Raw genomic sequence first — 26,301 nt, 5'->3', positions numbered from 1 at the left:
AAGACAGTGAGGTTTTTTTCCACATATTTTATTACTAAAATGTCTCTAAAGGCAGCAGTTTAAAGTATTTCTATTTTTCTTCGGTAGAGTGAGTAAAATGGTGTGTAAGAAAAAAATTCACACTGGCCTTGCGTGCTAAATCCTTAAGACAAGAAACATCAGAGACATTAACACTTGAGGTTCCCCTTAAAGTTAGCTGGAATTGAAAAGTGGCTAGTGTAACTGGAAACAGAAAAATCATATTTTTTTGGGACAACTCTGAAATAATCTGACGATACCACAAAGGAATAACACCGTACAATAATGTCGTACAATCACAGACACAGAGAAGCTACAGTCACAATGCATGCCGGCCGGATCAAGTGACAATTTAGAGCGACATGATGGATTTTTTTTAAGCTCACATTTGTAGAAATACAAGAAATCAAAGAGAACAAATCATTGGGAAGTAAAGTGCGCTGCAGCTAAAGAGGTGAGACGAACAGTATCATTCACTTCATTAAAACATCATCAACATCAACATCACATGATTAATTTACGCTTCATTGACAGTCAGAACCGATCTGCTACGGTGTGAATATCTCTTCACTTGCACCACTGAAAAGCATTGGACCTAGAAACTAACATGTAGGATCAATATCAAATCGAACAGCCGTTTTATAAACGATAACCTCAAAAATAAGCTGAAATGTGATCCAAAAGCAATGCATTATGGGTAGTTTTTAAACTAAAATAAAAGCACTAAGGCTGAATGACAGACTTCATTTTTTTTAAGAAAAAAGTGCTACAAAATGAAATAAAATTACACCCAGATTGAGCGCTATAACCATCTGTAATTCCAGTGGTCACATGACATCCTTGCATAATATCTACATCTCATCTATGTTAGAAGGAAACTATGTACAACATATACATACAAATCATATGGTCGCAGGAAACGACCGTCAGAGATCGTTCAGTGACTTGATACTCACAGCTCATGAAACGGAGTGGTTTAAGTCCTAGTCTTTGGTGGCATTACTCTGAAATCCAAAGTAAGTATTACATCACACGTTTCTGTGGTCAATTTGAGAACAGAAGAAATACTTGACAGCTTTAGGGACTTAAATTAGACGTGGAATGAAATGAATGTGGGTCATAAGAGAGGAGGAAATGCGAAAAGTAAATCTGTTTACAGGAAACGATGTTAAAAATATATCTTCTTGAATGTGGAAATAACTAGGATGGGTAAGAAAACCAAGTTGTTGTTAAAAAAAAGAAAGAAATGTATACATCTACCACAATGTTTTACAAAAAGGGCAAACTACAAAATTCTCTGTTTGGCACTAATATTAAATGGAGCAGGTCATATTTTACATAAATACATTTTTAAAATAGATTGACGAATCCTATTTTAGGATGATTTAAATTTTGCATTGAAAATCTGCAGTTAAACACATTTCCCCCCCAAAGTTCTCATTAATGTAATGCAAAAAATAAATAAATAATCAAATTCTCATTACTGTAATGCAGTAACAAAAATGTATTTTACCAGAGAACTATTTTTTGCCCATTTTATTAAAAATAACAAATTAAAAACAGCAAAGCAAATACTACAATAATGTATACTTACTATACATCTATTTTATTTAAATGATTTGAATCATTTTAAAATCATCACATCACGATAATGAGAATGAGATTGTTTCTGCATTATGGTAATGACAATTTGAGGGTAAAATGTAATGAAAATGACATTACAACACCAAAATTGTAATAATCCTCATTCCTTAATTTTTTAATTTTCCTCCTGATTTATTTAATTTATGGGGGGGGGGGGGGGGGGGGGGGCTCCTTGAGTTTTTGTTTATTCAATTGCTTATTTTTTAACAAATTACATTTTTTTGATTATTTGGAAAGCTGAAAATATGGTTTATTTAACATCTGAAACAATTGTGTCCTTCAACTTATTTTAATTTGAATGTAACCTCAAAATATTGAGATAATTTGCTCCCTTCTCTTTAAAGACCTACTGATATAAAAATTAAAAACTGAATATTGGTTAATAAAATCTTGGTTTCTCTTCACGTTTGCTGCTTATTTTTTTTATGATCGTTCGAAGAAATCTTTAAAAAGACGGATGACGTGAATTAAACGACCACTGAAATGGATTGAATATTAATTATCAAATAAAAATAATGTATACAGTGTATGGTCAAAAATACAATATCTTGGACAGAATAAACCAGTATGTGAACAAACTGTTACTTAAATTTAAAAACAATCTATTTGTCTTTTTCCATAAGCAATGACTTTCCAGAGTGACCAGATTGCCGTCCCAAACACAGTGTTTGAAATGGGACATTGACGCTGTGCAAATTAGCTCGCCACAACAATACGCGACCAAAAACATCCATTTATCCTTCATATCGCGCGTTCGGAGCGCGTGCTACAGAATTCTCCACGTTAGTTAACTTCACTTGAAGCTGTCCGTCAAAGTCTTTGGGTTTTCTGGACAAGCTTCTTTTAATTTTTCGCACAAATTAAAACACTTTTCCTGATGTTTTTACAGGCTACAATAAAACTTGTTAGTAGTTAAGACAGGAGTAAAATGTGTACGTTATGTAAAGAATCAAGACCGGCCGAAACGTCAACGCAAAGTCTTTACATCCCATCGGACGCTGTGCGGAGCTCAGAAAAAGATAACGTCCTCCTTGGCGGCTTCATCATTAACAGTGTACTGGGAGGTCTGGTTGTGGGTTTTGAGAGCGGCGGGCGCGAGGCTGGACTGGGCGTCTGTATAAGCGTCTGGAGGGATGAGGGAATCTGCAGGGTGAGCAAACCAGACAACAGGCCTGTCAGCTGGGCCTAATAACTGTTTACACAGCGGGATACGGCCCGTTCAGGCTGAGCCGGGAATGTCGGGTGCGGTTGTTTGTCTTACCTGAGTGTGAATGTTGTGGTTGGTGGGGGCTGATGGGCCGGCGTGCTTTGTGACCTCCATCCGAATCCCTCGCTGACAGCTTGATGCTCTGCTTCATGTCAACAGAAGCTGTGAAAAAGTGAAGACGGATTTAGGAATCAGCAAATTCACTCCCGAGGAACATTGGTAGGTGGTCGCGAACTGACCCAAAAACATTATCCATGACAATGTTTGACAACAAAAGAGACAAACGACCTTCACGCCACAATGAACTGCTCTGTTTGGCACTAAGATTCTATTATTTTTAAAGAAAATAAAACCCTGTTTTAGGCTTTACCTTAAACAACTGCCTTTGTTTTACCTTAAACAATTAAACATTTTCCCCCATTCCTCATTACCGTAATGGAAAAAATAATAAAACAAAGGTTAGGTTGGTTGCATGTAATTATGCGTAATTTACTGTTACTACTATAAGTACAGGTTATATGTATATCAAGGAAACTGTAAAATAAAGTGTTACCAAAAACAATAAATAAAATAGAATTCTCATTCCTGTAATAAAATAACACAAATAACATTTTTTCCCCCTTTTTTTATACAAAATAAATGTAATTTTTTTGAGAAAGCCTATTTGGATGATTTCAATTTTGCATTGAAAGTTTGCAAACAAACACATTTCCCCCTTAAAGTTCTCATTAACGTAATACAATAAAAATAATGAAAAATAAATAAAGTGAAATTGTCATTACTGTAATAAAAACCAAAAAATAATTGCATTAATAAAACAAATTAAAAACAATAAAGTAGTTACAATTACATTTTATTTAAATGTATTCAAATAATACTAAAAAAATTAAAAATGTTTTTCTTTGCAACACGGTAATGAGATTGAGTCATGGTAATGACAATTTGGGAGTAAAATGTAATGAAAATGGCATCACAATGCAAAATTTGTAATGTTCCTCTCAAAGCTGCATCCGCTTCATGCCAACAGAAGCCGTGAGAAGACGGATTTAGGAATCAGCAAATTGGCTCCGAAAGAACGTCATTAGTTGGTCTCGAACAGACCAGTGTGGTACTGACCCGAACTCTCGGTGTTGTGCGAACTCTTGCCCTTCCCGCTCTTCTCCTTGCCCTTGCTGAAGGTGGCGAGTTTGGTCGGTATCTGCTGCTGGACGCTGCCCTGCTTGTGCAGCTGGTTGGTGGTGCTGATGAGATGCATGGGAACCTCGGTCTTGGCCGGCAGGGTGTTGCAGGAGCTCTCTCGGCGCGAGTGGATTTTAGGACGCTCAGGGTAGTCGGCGGGGGACGCAGAGAGAGAGGACCGCAAGAGAGACTTTGGAGGAAGCGTCTGGTCCCCTGCTCCGCCGAACAGCAGCTCACCGTTGAAGCTGGAGGAAAAGGGAAGCTAAAACACAAAAGTGAAACGCAAACGTTAGCAATGCAATTTCAGGCAAAGGGGTTGATTAACATCTTAATTCATTCGATGCATTAGCATGAGGACGAAACTATGGCAATTTTGCAAAGATAAAGAGAGCATGCACAAAAATGTTAGACCTCTTCAGTTACAATCATAGAGAGTCGCGAAACGCTAGCAGGACTAACTTGTAGAAATTTGTACGTAATGTGAAATTTTTGCAAGAATGGGACCATAAATCGCTGAACTGTATGCAACAATTTACACTAATGGATTTACAAACGATGGCGTTGAACGCAACAATATACACGATAGATTTACGACAAATTAAACAAAATGCAACAATATACGCAAGAATGGATTTATGAACGATTATATTGAACGCAACAAATTATAGAAGAATGTAATTGAATTAAATGCAACAATTTACGCAAGAACAGATTCATGAATCATTGAATTGAATGTTACAATTTATACAAGAATGAATTTATGAAAAACTGATTTAAATGCAACAATTTATCCAAAAATGGCTTTAAAAAAAATGAAGGTAAACAAATTACATGAGAATGGGTTTGCTAACAACAGAATCAAATACGACAAATTAAAAACAAACATACTTTTGGGAACGATTTATATTAAAATTAGCATTTAAGCAATAATCGTTCAGTCCGTTCAGATCTTTGTAAATTGTACAGAAAGCCATTATTTCATAATCTGTTCCACTGAATTCAGTAGGACAACAAAGTTGCTTCATGAATAACCAAGAATTGACCCTTCGCAGGGAGTTTGATTGACAGGCGACCTGACCAATCATAATCCGCCATCCGCCGAATCCGCCATTTTTGTCCGACAAAGCAGTCAGGAGAGTTAGCAGATTAACTTTGGAGGATTTGAACTTGAAAAACAAGGTGTATTGACGTCTTTCCGCGGTTAAAATAACTTAACGAATTCCTTCTTATGTTCATTCATGTTTATTTGATGCTATAAATTAACTAGAAGGGAGAGATGATCGGTTCACGAGCAGCTTTAACTGCGATCTGTCAGACACATTAAAGAGCCACAAAACGCTATTTATTGTTTACATTTCTTTAAAAAACGACCAAATTTGAATGTTGAGACTGTTTCATATGAAAAGTAACCTGCTCTGTCCTGTCTGTCTGCGCATTGTCAGTGTCCTCTTTGCTCCGCGATGTATTTTTTCACTGCGTGAGAACATGGTGTGGCGTGAGAGCGGCATGGCTTGTCGGACATAGCAACAGTAACTAAAGGGGGCGGGTCTTTGCGAACAGTCAGTTGTACGAACGGCAGAACTTCAAACAATACAGCTGAAACTGTTAAGATAAATCACTTGTCTCTAACTATTCCTCACTTGTTCATTTAAATGAACGCATCTACTACATAAATCAAGTGTAAAGTAAATATTATGGACCAAAAAGTTTGTTGAGACTTTATTTAAACTCAGCTTCTGAAGAGCAACTTCCATGTTTAAGCACAGGAAATACCGAGCTAATGTGCAATGTAGGAAATCCAATACGAAGAGTTTGGGATTTACAGGACAAAGCTAAATTTAAAACACATGCTGCTTTGCGTGCAGAACAAAGACGTTTGATGCACTGTCAACACAGGCATAAAATTTAACACAAATTGAAGACAGCTCCACATGAAAGGTCTAAGTTAAGAATGAGGTGAAGATTATTAATGCACAACAGCCACTAATGGTTAGCGAGCGACTCTCTCCGAGTCCTTTTCATCCAAAGGACATAGTGTACAGGACGGATTGTCCACCTGGTGTAAACAAGACTTGCTCAAGGGCCCAACAGTGATTATGCAATTCCTGGGAAGTACCTAGAAGTAAAACTTAAAAATGTGTGCAAGGAGTTCAAATAATTAACCGTGACGTTATCAACACACTCGGAAAAGATTGAATAATCATGTCCCGTTCTTCTTAAAGGTGTGGAGAAGATTGCCAATCTTCTTCACGCCTTAAGATGTGATGAAACTAGTGCCGCCCTCCTGAATCTGTTCATCATGCTTAAGAAAGTCACAATTCCACCCTCCAATTTCCATAATTTCACCCAAAAAGGGACAAAAATGCTGTTTCGGAGAACATCCAAACATTTTCCTCTGGAATTGTCAATCATCTAGAGGTTGGAAAAGCCTGACCTTCTCCAACTTGCCCAGGGCGACATCATCTTGAACCATGTTAGTTTTCCCAAACGCTGGGATTCCAACACAGATGCTCCATTGTTTCCAGTCCTTAAGGTGCCTTCAGTAAATATAAGGTTTCCAGAGCGTAAAAATGTGCAAGGTTTTCGGCACAAAGACTTGACTGACATCACATAAACAATTAGGATTGGCTGCATTCCAGCGCTGGTATTAATGAAAGGGTGCTAGCAGGTAATTATACGTTGCGGTTTTCCCAACTCAAGACTTCCCTGGATACTTCAAGCAAATATTCATTTGGAGCAACTGTGCTGTAAAAGGGCTGGACGGAAGGTCTCGCTGCTGGAAACGTGGCTCTTAAATCATGGTGCTAAATACCTGTTTCTGAAGGGTTGTGTTGGGTGTTTTTACTTCACGATGAAGCATCACAAAGACAAATCCTTGGAAACAGGAACGTGGAATATAAATCTTACAAAAGCAAAATATACTCAACAAAAAATATGCTCAAACAAAACATATTTAAGTTGCCTCCTTTGAAAAGCTGGACGTCCAAATTGAGTGAATACACTACCGGTCAAAAGTTTGGAATAATCTTTTTGAAAGAAGTCACCAACTCACCAAGGCTGCATTTATTTAATTAAAAATACAGTATAATATTGTGAAATATTATTACAAATTAAAAGTTTTGTATTGGAATATATTGTAAAATGTAATTTATTCCTGTGATGGCAAAGCTGTATTTTCAGAATCATTGCTCCAGTCTTCAGTGTCACATGATCCTTCAGAAATCATTATAATATGATGATGATTTGCTGCTTAAAGAACATTATAATTATCATTATTAACAATTTTGAAAACAGTTGAGCTGCTTCATATTTTAGTGTAAACTGTGATACACTATAATTCAAAAGTTTGGGGTAAAAAGGATTATTTTTTTAAAGAAATAAATTAATACTTTTATTCAGCAACAATGCATAATGCAAGTTCATCAAAAGTGACAGTAAAGACATTTATAATTTTACAAAAGATTTCTATTTCAAATAAATGCTGTTCATTTGAACTTTCAATTCAAGGAATCCTAAAAAAAATTATGATTTCCACAAAAATATTAAGCAGCAAAAAATGTTTTCAGCATTGATAATAATAAGAATCATAATAAGGACAATTAATAAAAATTGAGTACCAATTGAGCAGCAAATCATCATATTATTTTGATTTCTAAAGGATCATGTGACACTAAAGATTGGAGTAATAATGCTGAAAATACAGCTTTGATCATAGGAATTTTAAAATATATTGGAATAGACAACAGCTTTTTTATATTGTAATAATGTTTCACAATATTACTGTTTTTACTGTATTTTAAATCAAATAAATGCAGCCTTGGTGAGCAGAAGAGACATTAAAAAAACATTAAAAATTCTTAATTGTTTCAAACTTTTGACCTGCACTGCATAAGCGAGCGAGAGAGAGATAAGACAGATAAGCAGCACATGAAAGACCAAAAGTCGACGTTATCTTAAGAGTTGAGCCCTGGTTTAACAAAAGGAAGTGACTAAAGGCAGTAACAAAAGAACAGGTCTCATCCAGGTCAAACAACCCCCAATATATCCGACATGACAGCCAACACTGAGATGGATAATAAAACAATACAGCGGATAATAAAACTAGTCCAGGAAACGGTTGAAACTCTAAACAAAGATGAACGACACAATTAGGAAACCATAAAATCGTACAGAAATCGTAAAAACGACTAGCCAAAATTTTTTGTCCATGTGCTGGACAATCTGATTCATTTTAATGTTTTTAGGTCATAACAAATTCAATGAACACTCACAAGCGCTCATATGAAACTAGAACGTTCTAAATGAACTGAAAAGCATAAGCTTTGTCGTGATAAATCTCTACTATATGTTATGTGTTTAAACGAGGACTGTAGCCTGGCACCATGGACAGACGGTTACTATGGACTCATTGCAGAACTAACCAGAGATAAGCCGAGATCACAGGGAATCTGACAAGGCCAGGCATGACCGGACATGCCTGCGTGACCTCAAACACATACAATGAGCTGCGGCAACTAACTGTCAGGGGGAAGCTTCTGACGACAGCCGACTTCCATAGTAAGAAAAAAAAAAAACTATGGAAGTCAATGGCTACCATCAACTGTCTGGTTACCAACATTAATCAAAATGTCTTTTGTGTTCAACAGAAGAAAGAAACTCATACAGGTTTGAAACAACATAAGGGTGAATACATGAAAACAGAATTTTCTTAATTTTTGGGTGACCTATCCCTTCAAGAAACCGCATACATGACTAAATAAAGGAAATAATACAGGGCTTCCTTAAGACCGATTAGTCAACTAGTCATTTTGACAACTCGATGACTAGTTAATTATGAAAAGTGCATTCTTCTCCACTAAAGCACTGATGCACGCTCATCTGTAACCCAGCAGTGCAAACACACGCCCGGCTGTGGTCGTTTGATTTCGGACCATAAACTTTAAATGCGCATTCCTCCTTAATGTTATAAAATGACTAACACTGATTGTAATTGATCGTGGCTGGAATGCGTTTCGTATGGTCACTGCCTATTAAAATCGCTAACGTCACAGCATTACGGCCCATTAGGAAAGTTCCCCGTTTCTGGAGGTTCCACAGCCATGTTCAAACGGAGATTGAAAGACGCCTTGTCCAGCGTTCATTTCTGAGGAATCTGTCAAAATGAAAGACGCTAGTCATCAAGTATGCACACGCAACCAGACAAGACAGGCTGTGTCGCTCATATCAGTTTAACGTGACTGAAGGAAATCACGAAGAATTCCTGAGTTTGACCACAAACAGATGGAGTTAGTCAAACTGTTGAACAAAAATGCATGGGATGGTTTCAGTACCGAGACCTGGAAATCGCACAATATGTGGCTTTTGTTCTACGCTGTTTACAGAGGCTTTTCTGTGAGCCGGATGAGACTGTTCAAACAACGCTTGACCGAGTGTCTGCTTTTTTTTCCCATAGAGCTTCTTGGGTAATCTAGCAGGCTCATCAGCAAACAGGTAGGGCAGGGTGGCAGGTCGATCAGCAAAGCCACTGCTATGAAATCACACAGTGCCACATTGTTCCCACAGATTGTCCTGTACAGAGAAGCTGAAAGGAGACCGTGGGAAAGGCAGATGCTCTCAGCTGGCACACCTACACCTTGTTTTTATAATAACGTGTGGCACTGAAAGAGAGCGGAGAGGTGACATCATGCTAATTTCATGTATAATGCCAGCTCCCATTTCCCTGAATAGCTGGGCGATGTATCAAATATTCATGACAGATTCGAGTTAGACTTCAACTTCAATGTTGCTCAGTTTGATTCCTTGAGCAATCGTTTCATAAGGTATTGCTAAAAATATGACTATAAATTAATATTAATTTATATTAGTGTGTATTGTTATATTGGTACATAAAAACATTTATTTAAAAAATATTTTACTGTATTTTTAACAACAATGGCCGTTTGTTTGAATTGATGGTTATCATTTCTGACTAAAAAATAATTCAAGCCATTAATAGAGATAAATATTGAATATCATTGAAATACTTTAACTATAAAGATGTCTTTAGCTTTAGCAGTTCAAAAGTTTGTGGTCAGTAAGATTTATTTTAAAGAAATTAATACTTTTATCTAGCAAAAATGCATTACATTAATCAAAAGTGAAGTAAAGAAATTTAAAATGTTACAAAATATTCCCATTTCATATAAATGCTGCTCCTTTTGAACTTTTTGTTCATCAAAGAAATCACGGTTTCCGCAAAAATATGAAGCAGCACAACTGGTTTCACCACTGATATTGGTAATAAATGTTTCTTGAGCAGTAAATCAGCATATTGTAGGGCTGCACGATTATGACAAAAATCATAATTGCCGATTATTCCCTTGAAATAGTAATTGCGATTATTAATTACGATTATCACAATTTACATTGGATATATATATATATATATATATATATATATATATATATATATATATATATATATATATATATATAGATATAGAGAGAGAGAGAGAGAGAGAGAGAGAGAGAGAGAGAGAGAGACGTGCATATATATGTAGACATATATAGACATATTATTATACATGTTTACTTAAAAATTGTGAACACACACACTGTCCCCCTTTACTTAACATACACATTAATTGTAAGAATATGACTAATAGTAAAGACTACTGAGAAATAAACATTAAGCATAGATGCTAAATCTATTAAATAGCAGTCCCAAACTAGCTTTTGTTAATACAATGTTGGTATGAGCCACCAGTCATTTAAAAATATCAAAAATAACACAAAGTGAAAATAAAGTGGCATTTTGGGGTTAATATTGAAACAACAGTTACCATGGTGAATACACAATATTAACAAGAACTGTTAATGAAACATGGAAACTGCTCCTGGTGAATAGAATGAAAATCATCCCTGCATGCAAATCCTTCTTAGCTAACACACGACATACCAGTAACATGATTTATTGGTATTTTACTTTTATTTCGTGACTTACTAATTTACAACGTAGCATGCTCGTAGTTTCCTTTGCATTTTATTCACAGCGCGCGCCGCCGCATTTGCGCGTGCGATTTAAGAGTGTGCGCTACGAACACAGTTAGCCTATAACGGCTGACATGACTGTCACAGGAACGTCCGTTTTTCTGAGGTGAAATTCTTTTTATTTTAATACTTACACATGTCACTGCCTGGTAGTTCCTATTGTGAAGTAGTTGTGATTCGCCTCTCATAACATGCTCTAAATGCACGCAGAGTGGATTTTTTTTTTTTTTTTTTTTTTTGTAATCGCGGCTTTGAACGATTACGTAATCGTGGCATCCATAATCGCAATCGCGATTAGAAATTCGATTAATTGTGCAGCCCTAGCATATTGGAATGATTTCTGAAAGATCATGTGACACTGAAGACTGGAAATTCAGCATTGCGTCACAGGAATAAATTATATTTTAAAATATATTGCAATAGAAATAAGTTATTTTAAATAATGTAATAATAATTACATTACATTACAATTACATTGTAATAATATTTCCGAATATTACCGTTTATTGTATTTTTGATCAAATAAATGCAGCCAGGTGAGATTAAGAGACTTAAAAAACATTACAGACCCCAAACTTCTGAACAGTAGGCCTAGATATGCAAATAAACCCGGGTCCAAACTTTCTGGAAACACGTACAATAAAGATTTCAAAACAAATCAAAACGGCAAAATATTTGACCATGCTGCTAAACATAAAAACAATTGTTTGGATACTTAATTATTCATTCAAGGGTGAACTTTTTTGGAGAACGCTAAGTTTTAGTTTAAGCCTGAATATTCTGCGTGTAATCTTACATTTTTGTCTCAACTAGTCGAACCGGCATGATGATTAGGAAGTATTTAGAAACCTGTCTAAAGTAACTTCAGATTGTTAAGTAGCTTTAGATTTTGTGGCCATCCAAGAGAACCAAGATTCTTGTGGAGAACAACTCGAGTCAGGTGGCATCTCACCTGTCCAACTTCCTGTGCGTACAGAGCTGCAGTATTCGGCACCGTGTTGTGCTTCTTCAGCTTCCTCTGTTGCTCCAAACGTTCTCTCTCTTTCTCGACCGCACGTGTGGACTCTCTCAGCCTCTCCAGGTCTTGCTGGTACGTCTGTCTTTGCCTCTCCAGTTCTTGCCTGTCCTCGGCCAAACGCGCCTCCAGCCGGTGACACTCGTCCTCCTTCTCCTTCAGCCGCTGCTGGTCTGCCTCCGCCTGCCGCCGCTGCTTGTCCCGCTCCCGTTCCCAGCGCTTTTGCTCCTGCCGATGCTGGCTCTGCAGCCGCTGGAAGTTGGCGAGCTCCTCGCGGTGCTTCTCCAGGTTCCGCTGCTTCTCCTGCTCCAGGAGCACGTCGGTGCCGCGGTTCCGGCTTCCGGGACGGTCCCGCTCGGCGGTGAGGAAAGAGGCCCGCTGGAGCTCGATGTGGCTGTCCTGCTGAGAAACTATGGCCTGAGGGGGAAGGAGACAGAAAAGACTTGATGTTTGGATAGTTGTTGAGAGCTTCCTGGTAACTAAGGCTTAGTTAAGCAAGCGTTGTGTTCTCTCAGCTGCCTGTCCTTGTATTTGCTCAAACATGATTTGTGCACTGTATTGGAAAGCGCTTTGGTAAGAAAGTGTCTGGTAAGAATGTAAATTCAATGCAATGAAAACAGAATGAAAGAAAGAAAAAAGAAAGAAAGAAAGAAAGAAGGAAAGGCGGCAATTAAAGGGACAACTGAATGAAAAAAAGATCCCCCCCCACCCAAAAAGAACAAATGAAAGCATAAAAAACAGAAACAAACAAACAAACAAACAGAACCAAAAGAATCAAAGAAAATATACAAGAAAATTAACTAAAGAGCAAGAAGAACGGACTATCACAAGAACAAATCAAAACAGCAAATTAATAAAAAAAACTGAACAAACAAAAAGAGTAAAAATAAAAATCAAATCAGAAATTAAAACAATGAATGAAGACAAGATAGAAAATAAAGACAATTGAAAGAACAAACAAAATAATGAACAAAAGGCTAGAAAAAAGAAAAAAAGGCTACAGAAAGAGCAAACAAACCAGCAAATGAGTAACAGAAAAAAAATCCAGATCAAATTAAACAAACAAAAGCAAAAATCAAAACACAAAAAAAGAAAACAAGAGTGACAAAGAACAAAAAAGAAAACAACAAGAGTGACAAAGAACAAAAAAGAAAACAGCATAAATTAAAGAAAAAAAAGACTATACAATAATAATAAAAACAGAGAAAGAGACAAACAACAAACAAAAGAAAGCAAAACTAATGAAAGAATAAACTATTTTTTTTGTTTGTGTGTACATATATATATATATATATATATATATATATATATATATATATATATATATATATATATATATGGGCTGTCACTTTTGTGAAAAAATCCTGTTCGATTTTTGAGACATAAGTGTTCATTGAATCGATTGTAAAATCGATTTTCCATGTCTAAAGACGTTTCCAATTTAAAACGCAAAATATGGGCAAATCCACGGACAACTAACAGGCATTAAGACGAACGTAAAGAGGGCGCTTGAGACGCACACAAGTCTGCAATATTTCTGATGATTTATTGGCGTGAAGTTTCGTACACAATGACAAACAGGAATGCAACATTCTCGAAAAACAATAAGCAGAGTGAACTGCCATAGCATATGAAAAACATTACCTCAGTCTTCAACATGGCTGTGTTTACGATTAGAAATGTCAAACAAATTTCGCCTACGTAGGCGATTGTAGACGCGTAGCCCGAATTTGTATCTGTATGCATGAGACTGTCTGCATACCGGCAGAATTCACAGTTTTGTAGTAAAAAGAGACACATTATGCAGAAGTATAATTTGCTGTTATGCGTGTTTGTCAGAGCCTGCAGTTGCTGTGTGACGCGCGTTCGCTGCGGGTGTATCGTGACGAGCTGGACGCGCTCCGAGAAAAGACCGTTAAAATCGATTCCCTATTTTCGTTTTCGAAACTTGCATTGGTTGGTCCAATCGATTGTGCAATCGACTTTCGAATGTAAAGTGACAGCCCTAATATATATATATATATACACACACAAATATATATAATATATATATAAACTAAAGAACAGAAGAAAACAGAATGAAAGGAGGAATAAATAAAACGACAAATCGAAAGAGAACAAATGGAAATCAAAAGAACACAGAAAGAACAAAGAATAAACAAAAAATGAATCAACAAATCAGAAAATAATTTGAATGAACAAATGAGCAAATGAATGAACGAACAAACAAAAGAACAAAGAGCAAACTAAATAAATAAATAAACGAAAAATACAAATAAAAGAACCGACAATGAAAGATAGGCAGCTGTTTAACTTTAATATTCCAGATGTTGTGAACATCTGAACACCCCACAAATAAATGTGGCCACAGCATGAGAAAGCTGACAAGATTTAGATTTTATCTGTTACGATTACAGTATGCGTTTTGAGTGACACTGATCAGTGTGTTGTACCTGTAAACTGTAGAGCCTCTGGGACAGCAGCAGCACTCGCTCATAGAACTGGTTAAACAGGAAAACAAGGGCAACATTACTGGCAGGATGATTCAATAATCTCATGAGACACAATGCCACATTCATGCCAAATGAAGTATTGCTGCTTTAACTGCCGATTAGGTGCGGTGAACGCAAAGGTTACCATCTCAGATATGTACTGGGAGGTGTGTGAGAAACAATATGTGCCTTTTATCTCATGGGAAACAAAGGGAGACATAATCTTCTCAATTCCAAATTGATTTGTGCTCTCACCTCGGATTCTGGAAATTTACAGCTGGACCACATTTTGCGGCAGCCGGGTGAGGAGGCCTCGTCCTGAGAGAGACGACAGATTAAAATGAATGAAAAATTATATTATGTGTATCAATAATTGCTGAAAAAATCCACCAAATGAAGATAATTCAAAGACATTATCATGGTAGACGAGTAATGTATTATTTTATTATAGTAATAGTTAATTGAAGTAACAAATATTTATTTTCATATATTACTGAACCTTGGATTCTTTGATTAATATTGTTTTATTGTTTTATTTAATTTCTTTTAAATTAATCCACTATGACACATTCAAATTCCAACATAAAAAATGGTGATAACGTATATATATACTGTTATGTTGTATGTTTATACATTTTTTAATTGAATATATAATACAATTAAATAAATTATATAGTAAAAATTATATATATATATATATATATATATATATATATATATATATATATATAAATATATATATATTTTTTTTTTTACTATATAATTTATTTAATTGTATTATATTAAAAACTGCCCAAAAATTCCTGCCCAAATCATCTGATGTCACTCTCCTGGTTTAGTAAACACGGGCATGTTCCTGTCATGTGTTGGGCAAATGTTGGCATGTTGGTTTTCTCACCGGCTCATCCTGGTCCTGACACGCGTAGACTTCTTTGAGCAGCGGATCCGAGCTGGCCCTCTGACTCCTGTCCCTGGACCTGCCGGACGCTCCGGGAACCTTCTTCTTAATACTGCCGTCTGATTCAACACACAAATACACCCGTTTACAAACTTACATTGGAATGGTACATAATAGAATTGCACATTAACGCCACAAACATGTCATTGACGGATATTGTGGGTAATTAGGCCTCAAAAGATTGCATGCACACATATTTGAAGAGTATCCGGGAACATTTCAAGCACTATTTTCAATATATTATGATGTGAGACATCTTACCAACAGCATTGCACAGATATTTTGCGAATTGGGATGCAAAGCCTTTCAAATACGCAATGAATATACACTGAACAAAATTATAAACACGACTATTTTTATGTACACAAAAGGCCTATTTCTCTCAAATATTGTTCACAGATCTGTCTAAATCTGTGTTAGTGAGCACTATTATCTTTGCCGAGATAATCCATCCACCTCACAGGTGTGGCATATCAGGATGCTGATTAGACAGCATGATTATTGCACAGGTGTGCCTTAGGCTGGCCACAATAAAAGGCCACTCTAAAATGTGCAGTTTTATCACACAGCACAATGCCACAGATGTCGCAAGTTTTGAGGGAGCGTGCAATTAGCATGCTGACTGCAGGAATGTCCATCAGAGCTGTTGCCCGTGAACTGAATTTATAATTTTGTTCAGTGTAGATATCTAACAACAATAATGAGTCTTCAGTTAATCCCCATTAATGCAACATGTATAATCCGTGTCTAATCGTATGTAATGGCTCTTACTCTTATCATATCCGCCGAATGTGTCTGCTCTGCGTGGCAGCAAACTCAAGGACGGACTCTGGTTCCCCTCAGTCTGTGGAGAAGTTTCCCGAGCTCCAGATGTCAGGAGGTTCTGAAGGTTCTCCACTACAGAAAGACAAGAGATAAGCTTCACTAACTACACTTAGCTCTTAAACAATCTCGTTTGCTTTCAGATGCAAGACTGCATCATAATGCCAGTGCTAAAGACATTTAATAACTGATAGAGTTATTATTATTCAGGCCCTGAACCTATGTGAGCTTCTCAGATGTTACCTTCAGTAATGGCTCCTTTGAGCAGCTTCTCCCCCTGCTGGAGGTCGGAGGTGTCACCCCGCAGAAGCAGACGGGAGCGAGAGCTGGCGTCTTCTAGACCGGCCACAGACTCAGCCAGCTCTGCAAACAACTGCAGCTTCTCCGTGAGGCTCTGGACGATCAGAGCGTCCTTTAACGTCAGGCGATCTACAGAAAATGACAGTAAAATATGTTAAAAAAAAAACTTTAGAAATCTTTAAAGCAATGTCATTACTGTCAGGTTTGTGCACACACACACACACAATAATATAGAAACATACTTTATTTTTCTCTTCTTTTTGAGAAAAGATACAGGATTTGCAAGATTTCAATAGGAAAATGCAAGTGCGCCCTCTAGTGACAAAAGATCCTTCAAAGCTCTTAAAAAGCCATCACAAAACATCAAAATGAGCAAAAAAACAAAACAAATGTCATGATTTACGAAACAAACAGAGCACATGTGGCATTTACCTTGAAACTCTCTGAACCGGGTGACTCTGGCTTCCTCTTCCTCACTAAACAATCTCTCTTCTGTATGTGGACAGCTGATGGACAGGAACCAAGGAAGAACGGTTAAAAAAATGCTGATAGAAGTAAATACTGACACTAATGTGGTTATAGACGGGCACAGACCTCTCCACGGCCTGACGGATGTGGGTGATCCACGCGTTGCGGTCTTCTTTCGAGGCAGTGTGGATTTCGTACATCTCGGGTTCGTTCGAGGAGGCACAGATGAGGAACATGGCCCGCTCCTCGTGAGCCACCTCTCGCACGATAAACTTCTGCAGTGAAATAACTGATGGCTTGTTGTCCTGGCAGAGAAACAACACAGATGAGTGGATTAAGATGAACAATTTCACATCCTGTATGAACCAAAAACAAAGTGCATATCGTACTCACCACCATTGAGAACACATATCTCTGATCCTTTTCTTGCAACAAGACGAGAACATCGGTAAGAAGTATAGCTAGAATATCTGCAACGGAAGCAAAGAAGAATCTCTATTGTCAATTGTGAACCACACAGACTTAAATAAGCATTTGCATTCCCACCAAGAAACTTTGCATTCGCTTGGAAAACGTTTCCGCAAAAAGTATTTTTATTCCCCGGAGAAACTTTGCATTATCTCGCAAAACATTTGAGATATCTCGCTAAAGTATTGCGTTCGCTCAAGAACATTTGTGTTTACTGACAAAACATTTGCACTCTCTAGGAAAAAGTATTGCGTTCCCCCAAGAAATTTGCCATTCTCTCGCAAATCATTTGCGTTCTCTCACAAAACTATTGCGTTCCCTCAAGAAACATAGAAATTATATGAGGTGGGAGGAAAAACTATCACAACATATTTGCGAGCAACCGCAAAGTTTCTCAAAGAGAGAATTTAAAGCATTTTCCTCCCATCTTATTTTTTTTACCATCACCCATGGCTTTATACCTATGTATGCAAATTATTCTCATAATACCTTTGAGGCGACCAGATGCTGCTTTCCAGTTTACCAAGCCCTCGTACAAGAGCTTGCGGCGGCCCTGAGAAAGGTCCTCCTTACGAAAGACACGTCCATCTTTGATTTTCCCGTGGGACTTGGGCTCCATCTTGGAAGCGATTTCTCTTAGCCGTGCTTCCTTCTCGTAGAGATTGACATGGCCGTCCACCTGAACTATGGTGTCTTTGATTAGACCGAGAGCTTGTGCTAATCCTTCATGTTCCTCTGTCCCGGCTGGAGTGAGAAAAAAGTGTTTATAACCTTGCCCATTCATAATATTTCATAATGGATATATTTACAGTAATGACCAACCTTCAGTGTTTTGCAGGATGCGTTCCACAAGAACAGGATACTTGGTGATTCGTTGTGTCACCAGCAAGATGCACTCTGGAACACCTAACCGCCGCACTATTGACAGATTACTTATTTTCTAAAAAACAATAAGGTGAGAGAATTATTCAAAGCAGTGCTGAGGACAAACTAGCAAATGTTAGCAACATTGAGACGTATAAGATCTCAACATACCCTCATGAGGTTCTGGAACTTCTTGTTGCTCTGCAGCTGCTCTTTGTAGTTGTTGACAGCTTCAGTGTGCCGACTGCAGAAATCCCCATAACTTTCCTTCATTCGCTCTCCAAACACTCCAGAAAACTAAAACCAGATGCACACAAAATCACTTCCTGCTTGACATGTGCTGTTTGTCACACTTCCTGCTTCCTTCCCAATGTTTTCTTCTTCACACTTAACACTTCCTGTCCAACACTTCCTGCTTTTCACACCTCCTGTTGTAACACTTCCTGTCCAACACTTCCTGCTTTCACACTTGTGACAACAGCATGTGTGAAGCAGAAAGTGTAGGGCAGGAAATGTAAAGCAGGAAAGGCGACAAGAGAATGTATGAACCAAGAAGCAAAAGCAACAACAGTGTAACAACAGTATATGAAGCAGGAAGTGTAAGGCAGGAAATATTACAGGATGTTTGAAGCAGGAGGCGAAATACATGAAATATGAAGTGGAAAGTGTAGGGCAGGAAGTGTAAGACGGGAAACATGAAGCTGGAAATATAGGACAGAAGTTGTGAAGCAGGAAGTATGGCAAAAGTCAGGAAATGTGAAATGTTGACCTTTACAGCAGCAGGAATTGTGGGAATAAGCGTGGGGTGAGAGCGTGACAACAGGATGTGTAAGCAAGGAAGCGTAAGACAGGAAAGGCAAAGCTTCAAGTTTAGGAAATGTAGACCAGGAGGTGTGAAGCTGGAAGTATGACAACAGCAGGAAATGTGGGGCAAAATGTGTGAAGCTGGAAGCGAAAGTCAGGAAATGTGAAATGTTGGGCTTTACAACAGCAGGAATTGTGGGAGTGAGCATGTGGTGAAAGCATGACAACAGGATGTGTAAGCAAAGAAGTGCATAAAACATTCTATTGTTACAGGAAATGTAACGAGGGTGTTTGAAGCAGGAAAGGCGAAGCTGGAAGTTTAGGAAATGTAGACCAGGAAGTGTGAAGCAAGAAGTATGACAACAGCAGGAAGTGTGGGGCAAATGTGAGACAACAGGATGTGTGAAGCAGGAATCAAAAGACAGGAAATGTGTTGAGTGAAGTTTAAGGCAAGAGGGGGATGACAGGAAGTAGGAAGCAGGAAATGTTGGGCTTTACAACAGCAGAAAGTGCGGGATGAAAGTGTGACAACAGGATGTTTGAAGCAAAAAACCTAAAACAGGAAAGGTGAAGCAGGAAGTTTAGGAAAAAAGTGTGACAAAGTATAAAGCAGGAAATGTAGGCCAGGAAGTGTGAAGCAGGAAGTATGACAATAGCTGGAAGCGTGGGGCAAAAGTGTGAAAACAGGATACGTGAAACGTGAAGCAGGAAGCAAAAGACAGGAAATGTGAAACGGGAAGCATATGGAAAACGGGTGACAACAGGAAAAATGAAGCAGGGAATACAGAGCAGAAGGTGTGAAGCAACGGCACTAAATTTAGAGCATGTACCTGGGATATAAGAATATCTGCGAGTTTATGGATGGCATAGTTGTGCTCGCTGCCCGGCTGCACAGACTCTGCGCGCCGCTCCCTGAGGCGGGACAGGAAGTGGTTGTGCAGCTCCAGCAGGCTGTCCAGCTGAGGAAACAGACAGTCCAGCTTCCTGTCGTCCAGCTGTAGCGTCTCCCGAAGCTCTCGAGCATAAACGAGGAGCATGATCTTGAGCGTCCGCACGTGGTGGATCTCCGTCTGGATGAGCTCTGGAGGAGACAGGAAGAGCTTTAGAGAAGATCTGGAAACACCTTTGACAACTTACAGAGATAAAAATGCACAAATTCCAAGAGCAGTGTGGGTAGGTAAATAACACTAACCATATATAACATCCTGTCTCTTCATCATCTCCTTTGAATATTTCTTTAAGAAGTGCTGATCCACAGCCAGACTCCAGGACTCCACCTCGAAGTCTTGCGCGATGGCTTCCAGCTCCCCTCGCACTGTGGTGTAATAAGCATCTGCATACACACAGATCAACATTCATTCAGATCCTGAATTACAAAGTGTTGCTCAATGCTTTACACGACCCGTCGTAAATTACACACGACACCTTATCTCACGTTCTGGGTGTTCTCAGTGTTGTTGGGCTTTTAAAATCAACCCCTCACCTTCAACGATGAGTGAATCGGTTACAGTGGAGGCGAGAGAGAGAGTGTCGTCAGCGGGGCGCTTCAGCCTGAACCCGTCAACCTCGTCCATCTCTCCTGCGATAGAGCTGCCAGAAAACATGACTAAGCAAACGCTGCAGTAATTATGAAAGCACATTCTTCATTTGCATTGATACATAAGCCTCACACTTCTAATCAACCTAAATGCAACATGAATATAAACAGTAATATTAACACTAAATGTTACATGATATTATGCAAACGAGATGGAGCCAGTTTGTGCTTAAGGTGCCTTTATCATAAATCGCTTTATGATGATAAAGTAATTATCTTCCTTTCTAAAGTAATTAATGTTGGTGAAGTAATGAGACTGCATGACTGCAGACACACAGGACTCACCCGCTGCTGCTGTTGTGGCTGACTGTAGGGTTGCTGGAGGCGGCAGGTTGGGCGCTGTGTCCTTTGGGCGGAACGGTCATACCTGTAACACAGCGCGACGTTCGGGACGAGCCATTGATGGGAGTGAGGGCAGAGCTGGGGTCTCGCAGAGCTGCGGAGAAACGAGACAGGTCATTGCGGTTGCAGTGCCTCAAAACCGAGCGAGGCATGGAGTCGAGGAAACGGCAGGTGAGGAAGTCTCGATGGAGGAGGACTCGGACCCCGAGTCTGCGGGACAGACCCGAGGACGCCGGGAGTCGTGAACCACTCTTCCTCTGAGAAGCTCGGACTCTGGGTAAAGCCAGTGCCATGATGTCTGACTAACTGAGACCACACTAACTGAGAGGACGGTTGGTCTTATAAAAGAGGAGAGTGGGTTCTAGAAATCACGCATGCGCCTTCCCCCCATCGCTCCCCTGTTGAGACAGAGGAAGTTTTAATGAAACAGCTGAGAGTCTAAGTCTCACAATCAGATTAGTGTGAGCAAGTAAACCATCAAGCTCAATTACCATCTCCAGGGAGAACCTGACAGATAATACATAATAATAATAATAATAAACTCTTGTTGAACACGTTTTAATTTATAAAGAAAAAATACTAAAATTGTTGCATCTATATATGTCTAAAAATGTTGATACATATAATATTTTTTATTAATAATAAATCATAATTTTATTTAATTAATAAACATTATTCTATTCTATTCTATGCAGCAAATTAAACAAATAATAAATAACCTTACAAAATATACATTTTGAAACAAATGCTGCATTTATATTAAATAAAATTACAATAATAATAATAATAATAATAATATATTCTTATCTATTGTTATTTTTTATAAAAAATATCTACAAATTGATTATATTATTAATAAATGACACTTTTTTATATTATTAATAAATATGAATGAATTCAACTTTATTAGCTTATGCAGCAGATTAAACAAGAACCTTACAAAATGGAACAAATTAAATAAAACTACAATAAACGTAATAATAAGATATATATATATTTTTTAAATATACAAATATGAAATGTCAATCAATCGCAGCTTACATTGAATGTAATAAAATCAGAATAATTCTCAGCCAAAAGTTTTTGGTGGCCAAAGTTTCGGTGCTTCCCTAGTTATTTTTTGTAATTGCCATTTTAAACAGGCAATTGCAATTCTCTTTCAATTGTCTTCAAAAAAATCGACTTATCTTGGACGAGCACTGTAAAATAATTGTATTATTTATTTTACAATAATTGTAATAATTGTAAAAATTACTATATAAATTCACTCTTTAGTATCCCATTCAGAGAAAACAAACATTTAGTAAATACATTTATTTATTACATTTCTTTCATCAAAAATAAATCTGTATTGGTCTCTATCAAATTATTAAATGGATGTGCTGACAGTTAAATGGATGTGCATCAGTACGATTAACAATGCAGATATACATGTGGCGAAATCACCAATATTCAGCTGCAGCCCCTTTATGCATTTACAAGATGATGTTCTTCCAGAAGTCTCTGAGTGAAGAAGACATTTCCAGATGTTTTCCCCTGGGGAGTGAAGCATTACAGGCTTCATCCGCACTTCTTAAAGCAATTCCCACCTCGGCCTCGGTCACAGCAGGAGGTGTTTAACGAGATGTCCAGAGCTCAGGAATAATAACCACATTGGCAAACTGAACATCTTCTGTCTACAGACTGGTTTGATTTCATGACAAAATCTTACAAAACAAGAGGTGAAGAGAGGCTAGGCAGGAGGAAGCCACCAACAACGTACATGGAACGCTATTCTGCTAGATTTGACTTGCTTTCTCAATCAGTTTGATCACTGCCTGAATGTGTTGCATTAACCAATCAGCACTCAGGACTTGCAAGTGCCACTATTATGCTATTTTAAAGGTTCTTAATGTCGTTTTGGAGTCTCCTACAACAGGTTTACATGCATCAAAAGTCAAAAAACACTTTAATTTTCTCATAATATACATTGCACATCACATTTTTCAATGATTTTCAAACGACTCATCAAATGAATCACTCTAAATCCCTCCTTCCTGCGAGCTACTCTGCTCTGATTGGCCAGGGGTCTCATTTATAAAACTGTGCGTAGGAACCTTACTAAAAGTGTACGTGCGCCCGAAAGCCAAAAATGGTGTACGCAAAAAAATATTCAGACTTATAAAACCGTTCGTACGCCAGAACCTGCGCAGAATTCACTTTATAAATCCCAGTCAGCGGAAGATTGTGCGCACATGCGTCTCCTCCCCGAAATAACCACATATGGAGCTTACAACGCCTAGTTTTACTATGCAGATCCTCATCTGCATATGATTTGCATATGATTATTCATCCACGTGATAACGTTTAACGGTACAAGACACATTACATTAATAAAAATCAAGTAGTTGCGTATCCTTGCCTTGCTTTTGAATACATAAATCAAATAGTGTAAAATACATTTCAGAGAAAGTTTTTCTAAATCTTTTCCACTGGCCGAATTGTATTTTTAATTGATTTATATTTTTAATGGAAACAGATAGGCCTTGGGCATTATTTGCACGAAACTATTTTCTCAGACAATCTGGTATTATCATGATAAGCAATTATCTCTGTGGTTAAAACATTAAAACACAGCATGCCAGAGGATAAGTGTTCAAAAACATCGCATCCACAACAAATATTTATATTGATTGAATTTGAATATAAAAAAATGTTGTAACTTCTCAGTAATGATTTCATGTTTAAGTGTTTAACTCCATTAATTTGAATGGCATATTTAATCTAAATGTTTATATCAGAAGTAAAACAGTTTAAATCATTATTTTATTTATTTAAACTGTTATTTGCGTCAATTGCACTAAACGGCCCAACGCGCTCGCTGGCGCGGACATTTAAGAAGGGATGGATATTTGCTTCAAGTGACAGGCTTGGTGAGTGAAAGTATATTTGTATTATCTTTCTGTATATGTTTAATTTTCTTTAGATTTTCTGTCTAAAAGTGACCAAAAAGACACTTAACTCCAGCTCACCATCGGTGTCGCCAAACTGCTCCGTCTCCAAAACGTTCGTACGCATGGGTCAGAGTTTGTGTGCAGGTGCGCAAATTTTCCCGTCAAGTTTGTTTTTATAAATCACAACTTATGCGTCGGAAGTGGCGTACGCACATTTTCAGCCCCGTTTTGTGCGTACGCCAGGTTTATAAATGAGACCCCAGATGGCACAGTCTGTTGTGATTGGTCTAATCGTGTACAGCGCGTTTTGGAAGCTAAATGTCCATTACCATAACTGAACTGCAGCTCCGTCTGAAGGGCTCCTCAGTTCTCAGTGATACACACTGTAAAGACAGTAACAATGACGTCGATTTTACCATATGAATCCGAGCGCGAGTCCGATGATGAAACATTGGAAGAACTAGTTATTCAACACGAACCTCCATCGCAAGGTCAACTTGAGCAGGACGTTTCTCAGTGGTACGCTACTCAGTTTGAGGTACATTATGAGATGTTTCAACTGTGATTCCTCTCCATTAGCATTAACAAGTGTATGTCCATCAACAAAACGATGTGCATATTTCTAATTTATTGAGGTGCACATGCGGGAACTATACAATTACGGTGCATATGTTCACCCATACTAACGTGAATGACTGATATAACAAACGTTTGTAAAACAAATCTTGCTCCAACCTTTATATTTACTCAAAGTAGTGAGAACGACAGACAATCTGCATTAATAGACCCAGTTTTAGGTAATAGTGGCCCACAGCTGCTTAGCAGAATTATTTCAGTAAGTAATAACGTGAGTTAGCCGGTTAGCCAGAAATGTACACAATATAAAAGCACAAAAATACGTATTTTGAACACCCGGTAAAAAACATATACATTCACACCTACAGATTGTGATTCTGAGGAGCAAGTTGGTCCAAATAAACTGAGTACTGACTGAGATTTGAGAAGCAGTCGTCAGTAAAATAACCTGTTGTGGGCTGGTCAAGGTGTTCGCAGGCGGAACACGTACAACATAGACGGGCATTATGCAAATATATCGTCTAGTGACGTAGAACCGTAAAGCTGTAGGATTCGAGTTAAAAACGACTCGTATTGGCGGTTCAGAGTCGATTCTTTATTTTGGGAGACAATAACTTTATTTATCGTGCATTTTCGACTTTACAACTTTGCAGTTCGTTTGCAACATTTACATTCACAAACCGCTATATTACACACTGCATGAAAGGGAATATTCGAAAAACCATAATAGGGGCACTTTAATATCTGTTTATTAACATGTGAATCCTGCAACCGTTCAAACCTGTGTGAAACCTAGAGCACGAACAGTGAGTCCTGATCAGATTTGTGGGGTAATTAATTGTAGAACTGTGATTAACCTCTTAAGTGCTTCTCTGGCGATGGCAAACGCAGGGAAAAACAGCCAGATGACCTTAATTTGCTATCAAGGGACTCAGCATGTGCCGGCCCAGTGTCCATTAAACACACCATCACACACACGAGAGGACAGCAAAACAAGCTCCTCATGCAGCTGCACGAGTCAACTAAACCAGGCAGATTACAAGTGGGAAAACGCTTATTTACCAGACACCTCTTGCAGCAAATAATGAGATATATTACATTACATAACTTACATAAGTTAAAAATGTTGCCTTTGCAACTAACTGGAATAAAATAAAAGTACTAAAATGAAAAAACTAAAACTGAAATACAATTGTGTCAATTTATGGTGATTTTATCGCAAACAAAAAATATATAATATTGATTTGATATGTACTAATCATTTTACAAAATAACTTCTTTTTTTTAAGTCTCCCATTCATCACTATCTTATATATTTATTGGTGATATTTAGAGTAAATTTCTAGTTTTTGTGACAGAAAAAAAAAAAACCTGATATGATTTGAAATCATTTTGCCCCCATAAATAAAATATAAACCCCATGACTTGCACCTTAAATTCTCTCCAACTTAATTTTAGGGTAGTTTGACTAGTTTAACTACCTTCAACATAAGATATTTTTAAAAAAATTCAAATTAATTTAAACATTTACTGCAAAATTGTTTCACAAGTAGCGACACGCCATTGGTTAAGCGATATGATCCAC

The 26,301-nt window shown here is 37.8% G+C and overlaps 1 protein-coding gene across 2 annotated transcripts in view; it reads right to left on the bottom strand.

Annotated features, from left to right (window-relative positions):
• Positions 1-1,811: 1,811 nt before the first annotated feature.
• The window catches only part of arhgef18b (rho/rac guanine nucleotide exchange factor (GEF) 18b), a 42,601-nt gene continuing 18,111 nt past the window's right edge, over positions 1,812-26,301 (bottom strand). For both annotated transcript variants that reach the window (XM_084116209.1, XM_084116210.1), the window contains 19 exons: positions 21,151-21,301; positions 20,752-20,858; positions 20,461-20,601; positions 20,099-20,349; positions 18,636-18,761; positions 18,423-18,540; positions 18,090-18,344; positions 17,526-17,602; positions 17,259-17,437; positions 17,097-17,170; positions 16,608-16,793; positions 16,314-16,439; positions 15,483-15,601; positions 14,840-14,902; positions 14,546-14,593; positions 12,030-12,509; positions 3,986-4,310; positions 2,924-3,031; positions 1,812-2,805 (listed from right to left, as the gene is read on the bottom strand). In XM_084116209.1, coding sequence (XP_083972335.1) covers positions 2,672-2,805; positions 2,924-3,031; positions 3,986-4,310; positions 12,030-12,509; positions 14,546-14,593; positions 14,840-14,902; positions 15,483-15,601; positions 16,314-16,439; positions 16,608-16,793; positions 17,097-17,170; positions 17,259-17,437; positions 17,526-17,602; positions 18,090-18,344; positions 18,423-18,540; positions 18,636-18,761; positions 20,099-20,349; positions 20,461-20,601; positions 20,752-20,858; positions 21,151-21,301 — 3,068 coding nt within the window. In that variant the 3' untranslated portion in view covers positions 1,812-2,671. The remainder of the gene's footprint in view (positions 2,806-2,923; positions 3,032-3,985; positions 4,311-12,029; positions 12,510-14,545; positions 14,594-14,839; positions 14,903-15,482; positions 15,602-16,313; positions 16,440-16,607; positions 16,794-17,096; positions 17,171-17,258; positions 17,438-17,525; positions 17,603-18,089; positions 18,345-18,422; positions 18,541-18,635; positions 18,762-20,098; positions 20,350-20,460; positions 20,602-20,751; positions 20,859-21,150; positions 21,302-26,301) is intronic.

This window comes from Abramis brama (genome assembly GCF_963993115.1).
Source record: "Abramis brama genome assembly, chromosome: 6".
Taxonomy (NCBI): Eukaryota; Metazoa; Chordata; class Actinopteri; order Cypriniformes; family Leuciscidae; genus Abramis; species Abramis brama.
This window is presented reverse-complemented; position numbering and strand designations above follow the sequence as displayed.